General features: G+C 39.7%; 1 protein-coding gene across 1 annotated transcript in view; it reads right to left on the bottom strand.

Annotated features, from left to right (window-relative positions):
* Positions 1-14,007, bottom strand: part of LOC114649974 (cGMP-dependent 3',5'-cyclic phosphodiesterase) — a 736,214-nt gene extending 722,207 nt beyond the window's left edge. The window contains exon 1 of the mRNA XM_051926538.1: positions 13,786-14,007. Coding sequence (XP_051782498.1) covers positions 13,786-13,853 — 68 coding nt within the window. The 5' untranslated portion in view covers positions 13,854-14,007. The remainder of the gene's footprint in view (positions 1-13,785) is intronic.
* Positions 14,008-22,229: the final 8,222 nt, after the last annotated feature.

Raw genomic sequence — 22,229 nt, 5'->3', positions numbered from 1 at the left:
AGTACATTAAGTGCTGCACCTTTTTAGGGTTAACACAGCCAGTTAGTGTGTTGGCTAGAACAGCAGTTTATCTTTTAAATTGTTACGGCAGAATGCTCTAACTGATCTCCAATTGCTCATCAATTGTTAAAAAAAAGAATTAGATAAACGTACAGTAGACCAATCATACAGTTACTTGCAACACTAGACACATTAGACTAATTGACTAATTGGCTTCTACTCGACAAATTGTGGTTATTCTCATTTCAACAAACTCACCTGATTCTGCCCATGTTATTACTGATAAAGTTCAAAAAGTTAACATTTCAAGGAAAATTTGTTTTTTCTTTGGGGCCAGAAGACTGTTTTTCAGCCAATTTGTAGGCACAACCATCATTGCACTCCTACACAGAAAACTTACTTAAAGGATAAGGCATCCTTGCAGTCCTTTGAAATGTCATACCAGGAACCAATATGAACCCCATTTGGGTAATCCTGTTGCATCAAGTTTAGGGGGAACAGAGATGATGTCCAAAAAGGTGCAATATTTTTTGCCTGTGCAGACTCAGCCAGTTTCCCAAAACACCCACCTTTTTCTATAGACTATGAATATTTCTGCTGATGCCTACTGTGCATCTGGTGCCCATTTCATTCATGCAGTATTCCCCCATCATTAGTAAAGCACCTCTTTGCTTCTTCACTGTCTTTCAGCCTGCCTACAGATGTCAAGTTGATTTTTCGCCCTTATAGTCACCCCTTTTCAAACCCACACTTTCTCACAAAGTAATGAATGACTTAAGACAAGGTGGTGACCAAAAAATAACCTAACTAATAATGTCAAAGGAAAATATTGAAAAGCAAAAAGAATGTGAAGTTCAACCTTAACTTGACCAAACGGAAGTATTTAAATTAACGTAATAATTGTGGAATTGTATAAATGTACTGTACATGCACATTGTAAAAGAAAGGAATGATAGTACATATCAAATATGCAATACATTACAATGTATTCAAATACTACGAGGCCTTTTAAAAGTGGATATGTGTTCTAATCTTTATTTTTATGGCAAACCTCATATGCTCAAATGGCAACTGTTTCAAGCAAAATAAGTTCTTGTTAGTTTTAGTTTTAAGGAAAATGATAAAAGTTTAGTTTGTAGTGTGCTCTGTTTATTCTCACTTCTAAAATGCTTCCCATTCCCACTGCATGGCGCTTCAGCCACGATATTTTACTGTAGGAGTAATGAGTGTTAGGGTATATGCAGTGGTAGTTCTAAAAAAAAAAAAAATTCTTTGCATTTATATAGCACTTTTCTCACTACTCAAAGCACTCAGCAATTGCAGGTTAAGGGCCTTGCTCAAGGGCCCAACAGAACAGAGTCCCTATTGCCATTTACAGGATTCAAACCGGCAACCTTCCGATTGCCAGAGCAGATCCCTAGCCTCAGAGCCACCACTCTATACCATATATATGACTTTGAATTGGGATTTAAAAGCCCAGTTTTGGTAACTCCTGACCAATATACTTTCAAGTTATTGGAAAATCTCAAATGAGCCTTAAACTGATTCATTCTGAGTAATGGATTCTTTCCCACCAGATTTTCTTGCAGGCCAGTGTAATGCAGAGTTTTTCAGATTCTTAAATCATGCACCTTTACTTTGCTCTCCACAATTGAGCTCTGCACATCTTTCAAGGCAATTAATTTCTAAAATCTCCTTATTAAACATGCTAGATTCTGGCAGGTGTTCTCTTCTAGGGAATGTGCGTGTGGTGTGACAGACCTTCCATTTCCTCATTTTTGTGCCAGTAGAGCTCAGATAAATATACAAAAGCTTTGATGTAGTTCTGGACCCTTTTCATAATCTACTATATGTATTTTTATGATTTTATCTCATTTGTTTGCAATGTTTTTTCACCAGCTTTTCCACAGCTTTCCTTTACAAGAAAAAATGGAGACTGAAAACATCAACACTCGTGATCCAAATAAAATGTGTCAAGGCACATTAATGCTCGCAGAATAGAAAATAAAGTCTAACTTGGTTTCATTCTCTGTTATGTATGGAGTTTCCTTTTAGGTGGAATATTAATCTTGGTGTCGCTTTGGGGATTTTAACACCATAGGAATCCAACTCTGAAATCAGAATATTTTTTAGAGCTTCGGTTTAGGTGTTATATATATTTTATCATCGTTTTGTGATGCCATTTTTTTGAGGATTGTGCCGCTATTTGGTTGGTTGCGGTGTGTGTTTCAATGGAGATTTGCCAAGAATAATAATAATTTTTTTTTTTTTTTATAATTTTTTGCATTTATATAGCGCTTTTCTCACTACTCAAAGCGCTCAGCAATTGCAGGTTAAGGGCCTTGCTTAAGGGCCCAACAGAGCAGAGTCCCTATTGGCATTTACGGGATTCGAACCGGCAACCTTCCGATTGCCAGTGCAGATCTCTAGCCTCAGAGCCACCACTCCGCCTCAAGCACTGGAGCCACGCTGCTTGTGATATCATGGATGTGCCAGTATAAAGATCACCATAAAATATTGACAAGTATACGAGACTGGATTAAACTTAACATACTACTTACTTTGAACTTTTATTACTTGTATTTTGAAATTTTTGGTTTACGATTTGGCTTTAATGCTTGTCTCTTTCAGTTTTGACCCTTGCCTGCTCTTTGGTTTAGTACTTTCCCCTGATTCTCACTCTTTTAAGTATTCAAACAGATTGCCCTTTTTTACAGTCAGCAGGTAATTCTATACTCTTTGCCAAATGGTGCTCAATCTTTCTTTAGTAACTGCTTTCATTATTAGTTCACCTGGTGGTGCCCTCTGGTTGTTATAAACTAGTAACAACCTGCATCTCTTTCACACCACAAAACGTGACTGTGATTTCAATGGTGCACAGACAGAAGACAATAGGAAGGTAATTTCCTTTGGAGCAATTTATTTAACATGCTAAACGTGTTGCTAAAAATAACAAGCGTCTAAATATGCAAGGAGCCTTATTTAAGATTCTGACATTATTTAAGACATTTTTTAAACTAGCACCTATGGGCCCCGGGGTGGTTGCCAGACCAGCAGCATTGAGCATGTCGCTCACTGTCCTGTCGCCGCTGCAGTTCAGATGGCAGATCTGAAACAATCTCTCAGATGAACCAGTCTGATGTGTTGGGCTTGACTCAAGTGCAATCAACAGTTTGGACTGTCATCTGTCCTGCCAATATGTACAGTACACTGCAAAAAATGCATGTTCAAACACCAGACAAAAACAACTTTAAATGGGAGTCGTTTTGCTTGTATTCAGAAAAAAATTCCCAAAGGGGCAAGCAAAATTTACTTGACAAGATTTCTTAAAGTAAACTAAATAATCTTAAAAAGAAAATTTTTGGATAATTCAATAATTCTGAAAATAAGGAAAATTATACTTTGCGTCATGATTCAAATACTTTTCACTTGCCTTCAATTTCATTTTTTGCAGTGTACAAACCATGCCAGCAGTCAGAGCACAGTGGAGTGACGAAACGCATAGCGTGGCAGTAGTGGCACATGACATGTCTACCAGCAGCATGCCAAACATCCTCTAACTTACTTCAGGGACATTCAAGGTTTTGGGATCCACAGAAAACTTGACTTAGTTTCTTTGCCATTGTTTTGCTGGAACATGAACTTTGAATGACAGCCTTTTTAAAGGTGACATGATCAGGCGTTGTTCCACTAGAGACTTCATTGGATAATCTCTGTCGAGCATTCGTGTGTTGCAGGGCCTTACTGTATAAATTGTTTTACTGTTCAGGAGTCCAAAAATGTGCGAAACCACGCAGCCATGGAAATTGAAAAAAAGAACATTTTCTGGAATGAGAAAACTATCAGTATACAGTATGATGTGGTTTTTAATCTAATGGTAATATATATATATATATATATATATATATATATATATATATATATATATATATATATATATATATACTGTATATACACACACATTATTTCTCTGAAAATAATATAGTTATACACTGTGGTGAGCAGCTGGGGGCGGTACCCAGCCGGGACACCTGGAAGGACCGGAGGAAGGATTATGCCTCCTCAGGACCACAAGGGGGCGACTACGGGAAAGGAGCATGGAAGCTCAACCCTATAGGGGCCAGTGGTCACCGCCAGGGGGCGGCCAAATGCCTGGAGAACCCTGTTCATCAGCACTTCCGCCACACCTGGAAATGCTGGAGGGACAAAGACCAGGGACAGCCGCAGTGCTTCCAGGTGCACAGCCGGTACTTCTGCCACACCAGACGTTGGCAGACGTTCATCGGGAGGCACCTGGAGCATGTCCGAGTGGGTTTAAAAGGGGCCGCCTCCCTCCATTCGATGGCTGGAGTCAGGAGGAAGTGGACGTAGCTCGGAGGAGAGGAGTGGAGGCGTTCAGGAAGAGAGGCATCGAGGAAAGAGGCCTGGACTAAGGGTGCTGTGGTGCAGAAGCTCTGGGTGTGCGCACTTTGTAAATAGTGGAAATGAATAAACGTGTGTTGGTGCTTGAACCTTCGGTGTCTGCCTGTCTGTGTCCGGGCCACTTACCACAACACATAAAACTAATTATCACACATAGTGCTTACAATGTTAAAAAATAATTGCATTATTTCTACTGTGACCTAATGTTTTGATCTGCTCGTCTTTGCCAATCAATTATCAAGCAAAGAGGCAAAATAATACAGAGCTTAAATAATAACAGGAAGTTAATCCATAATAATAATAATCAAAATTAATCAAAATCTGGGGGACTCAAAACCTTAAACCTTAGCCTTCAGACCAGCCTAGAACAGCTCACAATTAACTATAACACTGGTGGTGCAGGACTTAAATGAAATAGCTACCTTTGAGAAAGAAAGATGTCTTTAACTGAAAAAAATACAATAATTCTCAGACTATAAACTGATAATTTATAAACAGGAGAGACAAATGGATTCTAGACTCAACAATGAATAAGGATAATGGCACAGACGACAACCTGTGCTTGATTTAGATTTAATATTTAATATTAGCAATCATACAGCATTCTATATCAAAAACGTTTTTCTAAATTTATTTACAGTTAAATCCTCAAACAACTGTGTATGACTTATTGAGAAGAACTCTGACTAGGGGGTGCCAATACCAAGCATCATGGTAATCTCTACATTTGAATGGAAAGGACGTGTATCCACTTGGTTTAGCTTGGCCTTCATTTTGATTCTAAAGACCAAGGGCTCACTGACCTTTATCTTTGCTAGTACTTATATAATCGACAGTATAACAGGTGTCATCATCTCCTTTTCCTACTTTCCCTTAAATTATCATCAGTTTTGAGCCAATAACCCGTTATTTTAAACCATTGATTTTCTCAATCTGTTTGCGTCTTTATGGCCATATATGCTTAGTTTTTAATGTGTTACTGGTATTGCCTGTCCACTGAGATGCCCACTAACTGAGGTGCCTTCTGCACCCAAATCTCCCAAGGCATAAGGATTCTTGCCTTGAAACAGGTGTCTGTGACTAACTCCCAGAGAATATACAAAAATATATTGTATATTTAAAATATAAAACATAATCTAAGCTAATAGCAGTGACCACCTAATATACCAAAATAAATCTGATTGTTTTCAATCTTGAAATTATAACTGACAAATTGTGCTAATACAAAAGCAAGGCAATACTTCAAGCAGTGCAAACTTTACCTAGGGATATATTACTCACAATAAGTGATGGATGTGGACATCTTAAATATATAATTTTAACAGACACTACACACTGATGGCAAAGCTTAATGCCATGCTAGGAATTAAAGAAACTTGGAAATATAATCTTTTGGCTACTGTCAATGAATTCATCCTACATTTCACTACAGCTTCAACCTTTTATTTAAATTAGAGAAATTAACTCTTTGAGTACCATGGGAACACACAGTTTTGAGTATATTGACTTATATCAAGGCCCGGTAACTGACTGTATATTTCTGTGTATGTCTGTATGTGAGTGTTCTCCTCATATTCTATTCCATCCCAAAAGTTAGGTTAAGTAAACTGACCCCACTGTATGAAAGAGTAAGTAAAGCACTGAATCTCTTATGTATCAGCCTAGTGAGAAAAAAAGATCCAATTCAATTACGGTACTTAGTGGAATCCTGTATGCGTGGAATTTGGATGTTCCTGATGCCTTCTCAAACGCAGACCACTAGGGACACCATTCATTTGTCACTGTCCAAAGACATGTTTTCACAGTAAACGGCAAATTTTCATTTGTACATTTTATGGAAGTATTTGAGTGTATGATGAGCTGTCATCCCAGGATGTCTTTCTGGGTGTTTGCGTCTGGCTCTCCTGATACAGACTCAGAATCCCAGCAAGTCTGAGTGATCGAAGAGCCACGCTCTAGAGCACCCTCTTGTAAATACATGGATATAGGCTGAATCTTTATTTTTTATTACAGAGATTAAAGAAAAATGTCTAGGACAATAATACTGTTACATGAGCGACAGATTCTAAGGCTTTTATTACCACCTTTAGTACTAGGGTGTTGTACCGTGTTAGCCATTATGAATGTAGCAAGAAGTCAAGCAAAATGACACCTTTTATTGGCTAACTAAAAAGATTACAATATGCAAGCTTTCGAGGCAACTCAGGCCCTTTCTTCAGGCAAGATGTAATGATCTTGGTGATCTTGCCTGAAAAAGGGGCCTGAGTTACTTCAAAAGCTTGCATATTGTAATCTTTTTAGTTAGCCAATAAAAGGTGTCATTTTGCTCGCCTTCTCACTACATTACAACCTTTAAAGACAGTCATTTTGCAAATGCTTTGCAGCATTAATTTGTCTAATTCTAAAAAGACCTTAAGTGAGTGTTTACTTTGTAGTTTTACATAATAGGCCTGTCTCTAGTCTTCTAACACTATTTTTATATATTAAACAATACCATAAACGTGCACTTGTGCCTAACTAGAGTAATGCTTCTTACTGATAAAGCACTTGCTGCATGTACAGTATCAAATTTATTTAAAAACATCTCTGTATTGCAAAGTGGAAACTTGACACATGGCTGCCTGTGCAGGACCCTGCATATATTGTACACTTAGTATTACACATAAAAATACGGAACTACATACACTAGGATTTTTATTTCCCATATAAATATTCACTTTCTAGGTATGTCACCAAAATATTGTAAATTATTGTAATAAGTGCAGACCACTTTGTAGGGATTTGTGTTCACTTTAACATTAAACAGTCCTTTTCATTCAATTAGTGTCAAAAAAGCCAAATGAAATCTATTGGGACTCAATGTTGTATGACACTAAAATGTGAAAACTTCTAATGGGGGGTGAGCACCTTTCATAGGCACTGAGCAGTTTGTGGAAAGCTGCTACAATTAACTGAATGTGTTAAATAGTTATAATTAAACATCACTGAAAAACAGACTTCATTTGTTTTCTAAAGAGAAAACTGCACTATTTCTTTAAATATTTCTATAAAGAATGGTGCCTGCTCTACTAAAATGAGACAGTCAATGTGGACAAATGAGGATCTTGGGCTATGGTCTGCCAGAGAGAAAGGCTTAGGCTCTTTAAGAAAAGTTTTTTTTTTTTTTTTTTATGTCAAATTCTCTTTTTTTCATTTGACATCTCACAAGATCAGGGTACTGTAAAACTGCTCGGGTACATTTTTCACAACACGGTTAGTTTAAGTGTCCGGCTCAGGGTTACTCAATGATGAGGCAGATGGGAAATGATATGGAAACCTCCTGGTTTCGAGTTCAAACACTTAACCACTACACCAAAGTCTACTCATGAAGAGGGTTTGTTCTGCCCGGTTTCCTACAACTTTGTAATGGACAAGTGGATTACAAAAACATTTGGTTGGATAACGATAATATGAAAGTGTTCTGTGTGGAGTTTGCACATTTTTTCTGGCTCTGCTTTTTTTTCTGACCAAATCATGAAAAATGTGTGTTAGACTGACTCTAAATTAACCCAGTATGAGTGACTATGAGTGGGGGCGTGACCCCGCTCTGCAATGCAAAGCACCGATATTCCATCAAGGGTTGGTTTCTGCCAACATTAGATCACCCTAAAATTGGATTTAAACGGGTCCAGTAACTGGACAGGTGGATGGATTATACTGTATATACCACATCTACAAAAAATACCTAAAGGAAGCATTCATCAAAAATCGCTCTCACCTTAAACCCATTGACAAATCTTGGACTTTAAAGATAATTATGTGACATAACATCCTCATATCAGCTAAAAATAATTCAGGGTCAAAGGTGAATACAGAATATCACCAGCAGCACTTGGCGAACAGCAGGAATACCCTCCAGATATAGAATGTCTTCAGGGTGTGGGAGGAGAACTGGAGTTTCCAAACAAAGAAAAATAACATGCAGACACACACACGCACACACACAAACATGGGGAGAATGTGCAAACTTCACATTGGCAACAACCAGACACAGGATTCAAACCTCAAACAGTGGCCCATAAGGAAGCAACACTAACCACCGTGCCACACATCTGTAGAGGAGTACAGAAGTTTTTATTTTTGTTTTATTTTTAGCGCGATATACAGTGGATACAGAAATTATTCAGACCCATTAATTTTCTGCTCACTTTATGGTGTTGTAGATTTAATTTTAAATGGATACATTTGCCATTTTACACATAATGACAAAGTGAAAATATATTTTCAGCAAGGTTTGACAACTTATTAAAAACTCATTAAAGTACTTTGTAGAAGCCCAATTGTCAGCAATTACAGCTTTAAATCTTCCTGGGTGAGTCTCTGCAAGATTTGCACACATAGATTTGGATAGTTTAATCTATTTGTGAATTTCCCCTTGGGATTAATAAAGTATCTATCTATCTATCTATCTATTCATCATTGCAGATCCTCTCAAGCTCGTGTTTGACTGGATGGGAAGCATCTGCAAACTGCCATCTTCAGGTCTCTCTACTGAAGTTCTTTGGCTGGGCTACTTGGGTATAATCAGAGTCTTGTCCAGAGGTCACACCAGTGTTGCCTTGGTTGTATGCTTTGTGTCATTGTCTAGCTCAAAGGTGAACCATTGCCCCATTCTGAGGTTGCTTGCACTCTGGAGCACATTTTCTTCAGGGACCTCTCTGTATTTGAACACATTCATCCATCTCTCAATTCCATTCCTACAACTGAGAAACACCCCCACAGCATGATATTGCTGTCACCAAGCTTCCCTGTAGGGGTGGAATTAAGCAGGTGATGAGTAAATTCTGGGAACACTCAAAGCTTTAAAAATGGAGTTATACATTTGCCCTTAGGTCTACAGGGGGTTCCTTGGACATCATGACTTGATTTTTGTCCTGACATGCAAGGTGAATTGTGAGACCTTATATACACAGGTGTGTACCTTTCTAAATGATGTGGACTCCAATCATGTTCTATACACATCTCAAGGATTAAGGAAATGTGATGCACATGACCACAACTTGGGGTGCCATAGTAATGAGTCTGGCTGGATAGCTATATGAATGATTGAATTTAGTTTTTGGTTTTAATACATTAGCAAACCTTTCTGAAAACATGTTTTTACTTTGTCATTATGGGTTATTGAGTGTAGATTGATGGGTATAAGTTACAGTCTTGTCCAATTAAATGTACAACATGATAAAGTGTACTGGTCTGAATGCATTCTGATCCCACTGTGCATAACAAATTCCAGACATGTGGAATTAAATTTGCCAAAGATGGTTCTAAGTAACTACGGGACTATGAGGGTACAATAGTACCAAGTGAGAAAGACTTTTTATTTGCTATTAGCAATGGTGTAATAATAATGTCTCACTCTGCTTCAAATTCTAAAATAATCTCATTTTTCACATGTCCTTTAACATTAAAAATAAGAGGGTAAATAGTTCCCATAAGCACCAGACACAAACCACAGAAATTACATAAAGCCTCCACCTACTTTTAAATTCTTAAAAGTCCTGAACTTATCAAATTGTCACATATAGTAAATATGATTTTCTGTTCCCAGTTTTACTATCATAGATACACAGACAGCTACAACTGTCAATCCTTACCACTGAATTTATATATAGACAGAAAGAAAGATTTCCTATAGATTTCTACTTACATAAAAAATATTATGTATAAATAAAAGAGGCATTGTGCTTTATTTCAAGTCAAAGCTAAGGAATGCTTTAGCAATTGCATCCATGGACATCAGCACTGTGCTGCTGTTAAGCCAGGAGTACGAGCCCTCCAGTCTGCTGAGCCACAATGGCTACATGATTTACATCGACTTTCTTAACCTGGGGTGGAGTGGTGGCTCTGAGGCTAGGGATCTACACCAGCAGTCGGAATCCTGTAAATGCCAGAAGTGACTCTACTCCGTTGGACCCTTGAACAAGACCCGTAACCTGCAATTGCTTCATTCTGGGTATGACGTTAACCTGCATCCAGCCCTGTAGGGAGGTCTTCCAATTTATAGGGAAAACTTGGGAGTTGGTGGCACTCCAGCCACCAATAAAAACCTCACACTGTCCCAGTGTGGTGCTGAAGTGTCACCGACTCTTGTGTCCCAATCCAGGTGGTTTGTCATGTGGTGGGTGCGGCAATGTGCCATCAATGCATGTTCCCAGCCTCTCTCTTCTTAACCTGAGGCAGTTTTAGCTTCTAACTAAACTTAGAAGTCTTCTCCATCTCTGCATATGCAAGCTTGTAAATTGTCAGCATCTTAGATTTCATTTCTCTATGAAATTCAGAAAATGGTTATTGCTGTGAGTTACTTCAGCAGTTTACTACTTCATCTCTGCCTTTCCATAGCTTGCTTGCAGAATTCCAAAACCTATTCTATCAGCATCAGGCACAAAATGAGAATTAACTTTAGGTTGAATGCCGGTCAACTAAAGGACATTCTTGTGCAAAACATCCATACTTGCTCATAGTGGTCCAATTTTCTGTCACCAAATTGACACAAGACAAAACACTCTGGAATGCTCAAACATAAGCCATTACAAACTCATATTGGGCCAATTTCAAGCTGCCAAATTATCAAAAGGATGACAATAACAACAAAATGACAAGCAGCAAACCTTTGCCTATATGTTTGTTCACTGATTTTATGAACCTGCTTATTGCAATGCCTGTTATTTGGCCAAGGCCAGCCATCATTGGGCACAACAGAGGGGCAAACCATTAACAGGCAAAACCTTTGAAATTTGAGAAGGATCTACAGCACCCACAGGAAACCCACGTATACACTGGAAGAACTGGAAAATGCCACACAGTCAGTGCTAACCACTACAACACCATGCAGCACAGATACAACATATCCATTCGTTCATCCATTACTTTTCAAACTTGCTTAATCCAGTTTAAGGACATGGGGGCTAGAGCCTTTCCCAAGGAGCACTGGGAAAATTTGGAACCATTCCTGAATGTGCATCAGTTTGTCTCCCAGTGTACTCATTCACTCAATTTAAAGAAATACTCCTTACACACATGACATCTCTTTCGTATGTTACTTACCCTATATATTTTGTTGTGGTGGAAAAGGAAAAAATTAAATCTCATGTTTTCATACAGAACAAGAGAAAACAGTCTATTATATAATGGAAGAGAATGGTGACCCATTCTTTCCAAAGGCAAACAATGTGAAAAATGTCCATGGAAAAAAAATTCTCATGTACCTTGTGTCGCACAATCCATACGTCCGTTATCCAGTCAAATGGTCAAAATGTGCAAATACATGTATTTTTTGCTAAACTTTTGATACACTTACTTCTGAAAAACAATACGCAAAAAACATGAAAGAGACATTTCCATAATACTGTGTGTTTGTATTAAAGACAGGACTTATAACCAACAAATGAGGGGGGAGTGACAGATCTTCAATTGAAAATGCATATCTGGATTAAGCAACATGTGTGACATTAGAATTTGTTTTCTATTTTCCATGGACACTTTTCACATCGTTTGCCATTGGAAAGCAAAGATCAACATTACATTACTTTATATCATAAACCTCCATTGAAAAAAATGGGGAAAAATTGTCATGTTACTCATGTTGCATAATCCACATGTCCGTTATCCAATTGTATGCTCAAGACATGCAAAAAGCAAGCATTTTTGTTAAAATATTATTATCACTATGTTCACGTTGCAATCCTTGCTGCCTAAATCCGATTTTTTGCTTGGATCAGATTTACCTATCTTGACAGTTCACATTCAAACTGTACATTAGGTCCAGAAGGTGTAAAAATGCCAGACTGCTAGCTTTTGCTGTTTTCACAGCTATTTCTGGCACTGCTGCACCAAGAGATCTGTAGGTCCAAGAAAGGAGTCAGCAATGGTGGGACCGTGACTGTTGTCATAGCTGTAGCTCTCCTCCATTGTTGTTTTGCCACACTGCCAGTGCTGGCTGATGATGACAGAGCTCAGCCCATGCATATAGGCAAAAACAAACAATTCATATCTGAACATTCTCATTCATATCACGTGGCCGCAAACTGGACCACATGCAGTATGAAAGTGGCTCAGATCTGATTTGCAAAGACTGATCCACACAACCGTGAAAAATTCAGATTTGTGTCACATTAAGGCAAAAAACTGGATTTCTATAACTTCAGCCTGGTAATGAAAATGTAGTCTAAGTTACTTCCAAGAACCGTAGCATTCACAGTAAACAGTGATGGAGTATACGAATGGAGAATGGGCACAGGGGATTATTTGACACAAAGGGAATTCTTTTTTCCATTTTTCACATCATTTGGCACCATGCAGCATGGGTTGTCATTAGGGTCCGTTACGTCATAAATGTGTTTTTCTGTCGCTCTGCATGAAAACATGAGAATTAAATTTGTCTTGTCCCTACAAACTACTAAAATATTCCTGTAAGCTGTATTTGGAGTTGCCAATGGACCTAACACCCATTCTTTAAATTTGAAAGAAAACAAGAACACCCAAAGCAAGGACTAGGACTTGGAGCTGAGACAGAGCAGCATTTACAACTGCACTGTCCTGCTCGATAAAAAATATTTTTCAATAGAAGATTTACCAACTGACATAAAATAGAAAAAGTTGGAATTTTTCAGGCTGTGATCCACATTGAGGTGTATCTCCAATCTTTCAAGTGTCAGGATTAAACATAAAAAGGCAACCCGCAAATTAGGTTAAATTCTCATTTTCGCGAAGCACTTTGTAAAATTATTTTATTGCCATCAAAGTTTCATTAGGTGCCAGACTGTGTAATACATCTGATTCAGAAGCGGCTCCTAACTAAGTAACTGGTTAAAAGGATAGTCGGCAGCCGCCGCCGGGTTTCCATTCTCCTGTAATAAACGCAAAGCGCTGCTCTCCACACGTGGGCTGTGTTGCGTGCCCTCCACTTGTCCGCCGCGCATTCTGCCACACTAGCCCAGCATTAATTAAGTTAATTCGGATACAAAGAACTCCTCTCCTGAACGCAGCCTTTTATTCCAACTTGTCAATTCGGAGACAAGTGTAAGTTAACACTGCACCTTATTCATATTTCTACCGCTGTTAGGAAGAGTGGGCTTGGACAGTAGAAAACAAAAGAACTTTTTGACAATAGTAATTGTAATTAAGAATCCCACACACAGAAACAGAAAGGATGCGTAAACGGCGTAAAGTGACGCGGAGCGCATCCAAAACAGTCAGCAAGTGGGAGCTGGCGTAAACCCAGCTGGTCCCCATGCATCCCGGGAGATGACAGGTGACATGCAGCCCTAGCCCTTAAAATGCACCCCCCGTGCACCTCGGTCAAGTAAAACACCGGCAGATACTCACATATCAGATGTGGCCGCTTGGTACTGCTGGCTGCGACACAGGATGGAGTGGCCACATGCTTGGCCCATTGCTCATGATGGTTTCTTCTGACCCGGGATGTGGAGAAGTCCTGTTTTACGCAGTGCACGTCTCTGATGCCCGCACCTGCTAGACCCCTTCGAACTAGCGGAGAGGGCGACTTGGCGACCGAGCAGGCAGCTCGTGTCTTCGAGAGTGCACGCGCACGAGCTAGCGAACGAGTGAAGCGGTGAGAGCGCGCTGCGCGCCGCCTGGCGCTTCTGCTCCCACCCCGCGCTGTGGGAGTGGATTGGGAGAGATGCTGTAATGGAGCAGACCCGAGCGCAGCATCTGAAGAGCGAGCGCGCACCAGTAGAGACAGGGATATCGGCTCTCGGGAAAGCCTCTGGGGTCCAGAGCGGCTAATCAATGCTGAGGCTGCAATAATTGAGGCTGCTTGTCCAGGGAATTGCTAACAGCTGGATGCGTAAGATCGCGCTTCCCATCTCAGTAACAGTTCAGTGTGTTTGGATTCCTATTTGTTTCCATACAAACCTGGCCTGTTTTATGGGAGTGCGCACTGCTCAGGAGAGCGCCTGATTAAACAAAATAATTTAAAAAGCGTGTAATCACAGCACCTTCTTAAGAGAATGAAGCATGTGAGTATAGATGTATGATTTTTTTTAAATAATATACTTCTAAGAGTTTAACGAATTGTTTAACGCCTGACTCGGAAACATCATCACTGAGACGCATCACTTTTCTTTTGGTCATTTTGCAGTAGAGTGTCCACCTGTCAGGAGGAACCCCACAAGAGAAGGCACCTGAAATGTTTTATTTTAGGCAGCACAAGGTCAGAGCAACAGGCAAGCACACCCCGCACCATTCATCCCACTGAGTCTACCAGTTGTGCACTTCACTCTCAGACGCGTTCATTTGCTAATTGGTTTCCCATCATTTGACGTCCAAATTGGCCTGATGCATTTGTGTGTGTGTGGGAGTGTGATTTGTAATAGACTGGCTCCTCTATCCAGGGTTGCTTCCTATCTGGCAGTATGTGATGCCGCCATGGATTCCAGCCACCCTCAACTCTAAACTGAGTAGGCGAGTATGGAAAGCGATTGCAAGAATTAATTTTTTGTTGTATATTAAAGAGTTCGGTCTCTTCCATCTCTACAAGCATCTGTAAGGCCCACTTGAATTCTGAAGCCCATCCTGGCAGCAACAGGTGCAAATTTGGATAAATCTTTCTGTCTTTTCTAATGAATACAATCATGTAATAAAGGAATACCCTACCCAAAAATATTCTTTTGTATGTCACTTACTCCACTTAAAAAGTAGTGTTTGGCTGAGAAAAATATTTTATGTTATGTTTTCATGTAGAACAAGAGAAAACAGTTTATAATAGACCATAACGATAACCCATGACGCACAATGCTAAATGATGTGAAAAATGCCCACAAATAAAAAAATAAATTTTCAAGTTACTCAGGTTGCATAACCCCAATGTCCGTTATCCAGTCATATGCTCAAAATGGGCAAAAAATGGGAATTCATCTTTCCTGTGTACTATAAACGCTGCCATTCCTGATACTAACTGTTAATAATATTTTAGCAAACAATGCATGTGTTTTGCCCGTTTTAAGCATAAGACTGGATAATGGACACAGTTATTATGTGACACACGTCACATGAGACTTTTTTCTTTTTTTTAGACATTGTAGACGGAGCAGACCTGGAAGGAAAGAATCGGAAAGAATGGCCAAACTGACCATTAAAAAGAGACGAAGTTGCTGGAGGTTTTTTATTCCCCCAACACGCTAGATGGTAGTAGCCCTGGACGTCAGTGAACAGTAAGAAGCCAGCAGGGCATGCCAGGATATGTAGTCCGGCAGAGTAGCCCTGCTGGGGTCACTGGGTACCTATTATGGACTTCCATACGACCCGGAAGTGGTTTCATCAGGCAGTCACCCTGGCACCGGAAGTACTCTCTGATCTCTAATCAAATGGACTGCACTCCCTTATTCAAGCGAGTTGGAGCTGGGAGACAGTGGAGCAACGCTTGATTGGAGGAGGGTAGTGTAGTAGGGAGATGAGGTATTGTGAGAGGAAGACCTGTATTTGTCCTTGTGTTACATTTTGGAGGTATTTATAATAAAAAATCTTCCATTATTTGAACCCCGGACTGTTCAAGTGTGTTCATATTGGGGTTTGGGGCTCGCTGACGCCCTGGGTTTATCACAACATTTTTCACATTGTTTGCCAATTCACAGCATGGGCTCCCCTTTAGGATCTGTTATCCTAACCTTTTCTATCTTTTTTCTATATATTCAATCTGTTATCCTAACTTTTTTTCCTCTCATTCTGCATGAAAACATCCATCCATCCATTATCCAACCTGCTATATCCTAACTACAGGGTCACGGGGGTCTGCTGGAGCCAATATGAAAACATGATCTTGAATTTTTTTTCTCAACCCTCATTACAAACTACATCAGGTAAGTAACCTATAAAAATTAGATCATTTGTTTGTGGAGCATTCCTTTAAGCTGCTCTGTAATAAAACATCTCTTGATGCTTAGCTAGAGCATATCATCAGTAATGTACTAGCGGTCATTGAGTGTTTTGGGTCTTCCGGTATTAGACACTCTCACCCTTGTAAACCAGCTGAGGTTGATGAAGCCTTCATCAGTGCCCTAGCAGCAGCATCCATCCCGCATGTCTGCTCTCCTGATTCTGAGCCATCAGGAGGCTGTCTCCGCAGCTTATGTGTTGTTATGACGGCCTTCCTCTTCCTCTCCCTCACTCCTTTGATGCTTAGCTCTGTATAGTTCTTGCAGATCGACTGCTCTGCAAACTCTCTGCAACCTACCTCTACCCACATGCATCTTGCCCTTCAACCTTGTGTGTATCACAGTTGCTTTCTAGACCACCATACTTATATTTTTGTTCACTCACAGGTCTCCTCCATGCATTCTTCCCATGGCAGAATGACAAAGACTTTTGTCAGTTCTGGCATGATGGTGACATCAGGTTTGAGAAATAGGTGGAATTTAAGGGGGGGTAAACCCCCACCCCAACAGATGCACATATTACTAATATAAATCTGCAATAAAGGATTGCTTTTATCTTCTTCAAACAGCTAATGTACAGGTAAATATGTTAATAACCAACAAATATGGTAATTACATTTTTCATATGTAAGCAACTCTTGTATGCATGCCACATTAAAATAGAGAAACATTCAGCATGACATAAATTACGAATTAGTTTAACTTGAAAGAGTTTACTTCAACTTGTAGATTTTGAATACAATATTTTCCTCTTTTACATGTCAGGTAGCCACTCCTGTTGGCAATAACATATCCTCAATTAACTACTTAAATGGCTGCAAAGTCACTTGTGTATGTCTTTGTGTCCGCATCTTACTCTTGAATGTGCCATCTGTACAAGCAGTAGTGTGGCGGTCCGAGCAAGCTTCAACCACGCTACACAAACACTACTGTGACAAAAAAACATATCTCTTTGATGAAGCAAATAAAAAATAAAAATGCTCCAACTTATCCTCAATCCATCTGTCTTGTAAACAGGGCAAGGAACACAAAAAAGCTGAAGCCTAACACAGCAAGCAGTGGGGCAAAGCAGGACGCCAGCCCATCATAGGGTGTACTCGCCTGCACACACACACCAGGGGCCTATTTATCATTGCCAACCCACCAAACTTGCATGTCTTTCAGAACAGTTAATTCAGAACACCTGAATATCAGGACATGCATACATTTTCAAACTTATTAAATAACTATGGGGGGGCAAGCCCCCCTGGTACCTTCAGTGCCCAACCTCCAGTTGCAGCTAGAATATTAGTAAAATCTGTAAATGTACAAGAGAAAAATTATTATTTATTAGAGTCAAAATCACGAAATTCTATAAATACCTCATTATTTAACGGAGTAAAAATCATGAAATGAGAATAAAATATTTAATCTTACCGACTGGAGTATTCCCGTTAACATGAGGTCCACTGTGCTCAATGAGTATTTATAAGAGACTAAATAAACGATCCATTCGTTTGAACTGACATTCTTATAAACCACAACTTTCTTGATATTTTAGTTTATAATTTAAAAAACGGAATAAGAATCTGAAAATCTAACAACATCACATTAAAGTTCGATAAATTCTGAAAAGAATGATACCAAACATGTATGTGTAAGTTTTAAAATAAGCCTGATTTAAAACGTCACATAAAAACGTCACTTATAATCATTGCACAAAATCGTTGCACTTTTAGGCTTAGGATTTTATTTACAGTATATAGAGCAGATAAGAAATATTATTTTTCTACAAGTATAATAAGGAGACAACCCAAAAAAAAAACACTTTTCCTGTCATTTCAATATTGTTAATGAACTTGTGTAATTTTTCATAATTTCAAAGTTTTAAATATTTTATTGTGAGGCTTAGGTTATATTGTAACTTTGTTTTACGAACAATGTGTAATATTTGACTTGGGGTATGATGTTAAATATGTAGAAGTACTCTTGTGACTCTAAAATGATGCAATTATGTTTTATGTTTTGTCTGGCTCCTTCAAGCCCAAGGTCTGCCCATGTTTTGAGAAATCTGTGCTGTCTGCCCAAGTGCACAATCAGCTGCCAGTCCTCAGCCATGTTCAGTGGCCCTATGGCTGTTCTTACTATTTTGCTTTGCGTCTGTCCTGCTCAAATGAAGATTATGGAATGCTTCACAAGTTTAAACCTTTGACTATTGTTAATGAAATTTCAGATAACCTCTGCGATGGTATGTAACACTTGTATGTGCCACCAATGATTTTGGTCTTCCCAAAGCGACTTTGGACAACTGTCCAAGATGTGTTCTCAAGTCTCTCTTCTTTGGCATGAAGGGCATCTGGAGTTAACAAGCCCCAGCTTTACAGGTTTAATGGATTGGGAAGTACATCGTAAACCAATTGGACCAAGAACTTCACATAGTGTAGTTCATACTGCCAAAGGTCAGTCTATGTGATCTTTCTTTCCACAGCTTGTTCCTACCTTGTTGAGTCACCTTTTGTCTCATTTCTACTGACTTGCAGGAGCTTTCCTCCTCTGTGAGTGCCTTAGCCTTGCCCTGAATTAGCCGCCACTGTTCTTTATCCTGGGCCATTTTAAAGCATGGGAATGCAAAGATTTCTGATCCACCTTTTTCTCTGGTCGTCACCCCTACCAGGACTCCATGGCACAATCGTGCCTCTGATGGTTCAGTGGGAGTATCTGCTTTCCACTTCCGTCAGGTCTTAACCGCTACCCTTTTTACAGTGACATTAGGATCAGTTGACTCCTGATATTGCAGTATTTTCCCTGCATATGACCTTTTGAACTTTTCCAAGCAGACTTTCAGTTTAGTGATGTTTTCATAGAGGGTAATGTTTTTTCCAGTTCTTGGGTAGCCCTAGCCATCTCCTTTGATATTCGCTGACCCTCCCCTTCTAAATCTATAATGAAGAAGACAGGGAAGCAATGGACACAATATTCATGGCAAAAGTCTATGTTGGTAATCCTGTGCTTTAAAATTCCCTAAGTTGTTGGTTTTATTGACATTTCTCAACCACCCTTCTAGTTCCTTGCATGTGTCCTTAATTAAAGCAACATCACTGAGACAGCTGTCAATGGTTCATACTCAAGCCATCCTTGCCAACCCCATCACCTTCTTAAGCCTGAGCAGAATTCATCTACATTCGGGCACTGACTCAGCAGTCACTGTCATATCATCCATATATACTGTATAAACGAGAGAATGGTTGACAGATCCTGGAACTCAGCCTTGGGCTTCTGCACATTTCACATTCATGTTCATCAGCAAATCAAATAGGATCACCGAAACTATACGTCCAGTTATGAGTTCAATTTCTAACCTGGGCCAATCAAATGTTGTTGCCCCTACAGAGACTCATCCATCCATCCATCCATTATCCAACCCGCTATATCCTAACTACAGGGTCATGGGGGTCTACTGAAGCCAATCCCATCCAACACAGGGCACAAGGCAGGAAACAAACCCCGAGCAGGGTGCCAGCCCACCTCAGGGCACACACACACACACACGCATACACACCAAGCACACACACTAGGGACAATATAGGATCGGCAATGCACCTAAACTGCATGTCTTTGGACTGTGGGAGGAAACCGGAGCACCCGGAGGAAACCCACAGAGACACGAGGAGAACATGCAAACTCCACGCAGGGAGGACCTGGGAAGCGAACCCAGGTACAGAGGCTCAAATAAATTCAATTAATTAAATTATATATAAACAATTAGGTAAATACCCTTCTGGCTATCTTAGAAGTAGCCTGACACCAGGCATTTGCCCCAATATCTTAGTGTAAAAGTGGTCCTTCCAGTTTTCCATATTTTTCTGCTTTTCAAGTTTCTACTTCTACATGTTGTGGCTTCTTCTGGCATCTCCCCTCTTCTCTTTTCTGGCTATCTACTTCTGCTCAATCCATTTGCTTCTTCCACATTGACCCATTGTTAACTTTTTAATTGCCACTTCCAACTTCTCTACTCATCAGTTCCAGCTTTATTCTTTCCCATTTGAATCCAGATATTCTAATTTTACCACTATGGTATTATATATCTGCATAGTCTTATAATTCCCAGAGTATTTAGAACAGTGAGGATAAAAATAATAACTGACAGAGAAGTATATCATAAACCACTTGGACCAAGAAGTTCACACTGTGTATTTCATACTGCCAAAGGTCAGTCTATGTGATCTTTCTTTTCAACAGTGAGTTAGAAAGGTGTCACACATGTAGAAAATGACAAAAGGACTTGATGAAACTTGTCGTCTTTACAGGAAAAGGATCAGGAAACCAAAGTCATTCCTTTATTTTCGCATAACGTTTGGACTTTGAACTTTTCATGCAGCCTTATATAAAATGGCTTTTATGTCATCAGGCTCATTTAACCCTAACCCAAATGCACACAAAACCAAACTCAGCGCCCTGTAATGACATTCAGCAACATAACAAAAGAATGGTGCTGGTAATGAAGTCACACATAAGCCCCAAAATAATAACAAAATATATGAAAATCATACAAATGCAGTATAAAATTGGATAGATCCTAAGTTTTTGTTCATCAATAATCTTGAAAATATTGCATTCTCCTTTCTTTCACTTCTTAAATACCTTCATTTTGACAATTCATAATTTAAACATATGCTCTAACATTTACATTTTATTTAATCCATTTCTTATGTCACAATCCTTGATTTTAAGGCTAAAGTGTCTGTAGGATTTCATTACAACTGGTTTCTTAATCAGAAGCCAATTTTTTCTCCAACTGGAGCCTATCATTTGATGCTACTCACATCCTGCCATGACAGAAAACCAGTTATAGTTTGCTTTACTTTTCTAAAAAAAAAAAAAATATTTTTTGGATGAGAGTTTATTCATTCTCTTTATTCAGTTCTCATGTAGCTGGAGAGAAGGGCTTGCAGTCCAAGTTGTTGTCCAATCTCTTCACCAGATGTATGCTTTCCTAATCCCTTCCAAAGTGTATCAAAACACTAAGCACTCTGCCAGGTCCAAAGACTAGATAAGAAATAGTCCAGCCCACTCCTCATGCAGTGATGACCATGCAGACCATGTCTCATTTGAGCTGACTGTTGCTCGTTGGTTGTCCCTTCCATTCAGGAGGTTTGGTGGTTTTTGAGTACTAAAGAGCCACAGAGAAGAGCGGAGCTCAAAACAGAGGTTTGGGGGGTCTCTTTCCTAAGACATTAACATTTTGTTCACCAGATCTCTCAGGAAAGATATGCTTCAGTCATGTTAAACATCTCCTGTAGCTGGTCAGCTTTTACTGTCTCAGGTGGGTTAGCTATGGAGTTATACCTCCAGGTACATCATCCAGAGATCCATTCTAGTTTTAGCTGTCTGTGAAGTTTGCCCAGCCACTTTTGTGATTTTCCAACCTATACTTTAATAAAAAAAATAATTGTTTCTGTACACTTGTGTATTTGAAACCTCAAATATAGCTTTTGTAGCAGATGGCTGGGGCTCTTGCCCAGCCAGGACGCCTGGAGGATGGAAGGACCAGGAGAGAGGCAATACCTCTCCCAGGACACAAGAGGACAACCCTTTTGGTTTGCATCGGGGCCAGGGGATTGAATTTCAGAAGCTCGATCCTGTTGGGTCCCCTGGCCACCACCAGGGGGCACATGGACAATTCCAGAGCAATGGACTGCTGCACTTCCGCCACACCAGGAAGTGCAACAGATGATCATCAAAGAGCACTTGGAGCGCTTCAGGGGGGCACTATAAAAGAGGCCGCCTCACTCCATTATGGGAGCAGGAGTCAAGAGGTGGAGGACAGAGCATGTGAAGGGAGGACTGCAGGCGGCTGAAGAAAAAGAGAACTTACCACACTTTATATTACTGAGA

This window comes from Erpetoichthys calabaricus, chromosome 4 (genome assembly GCF_900747795.2).
Source record: "Erpetoichthys calabaricus chromosome 4, fErpCal1.3, whole genome shotgun sequence".
In the NCBI taxonomy this organism is placed as follows: Eukaryota; Metazoa; Chordata; class Cladistia; order Polypteriformes; family Polypteridae; genus Erpetoichthys; species Erpetoichthys calabaricus.
This window is presented reverse-complemented; position numbering and strand designations above follow the sequence as displayed.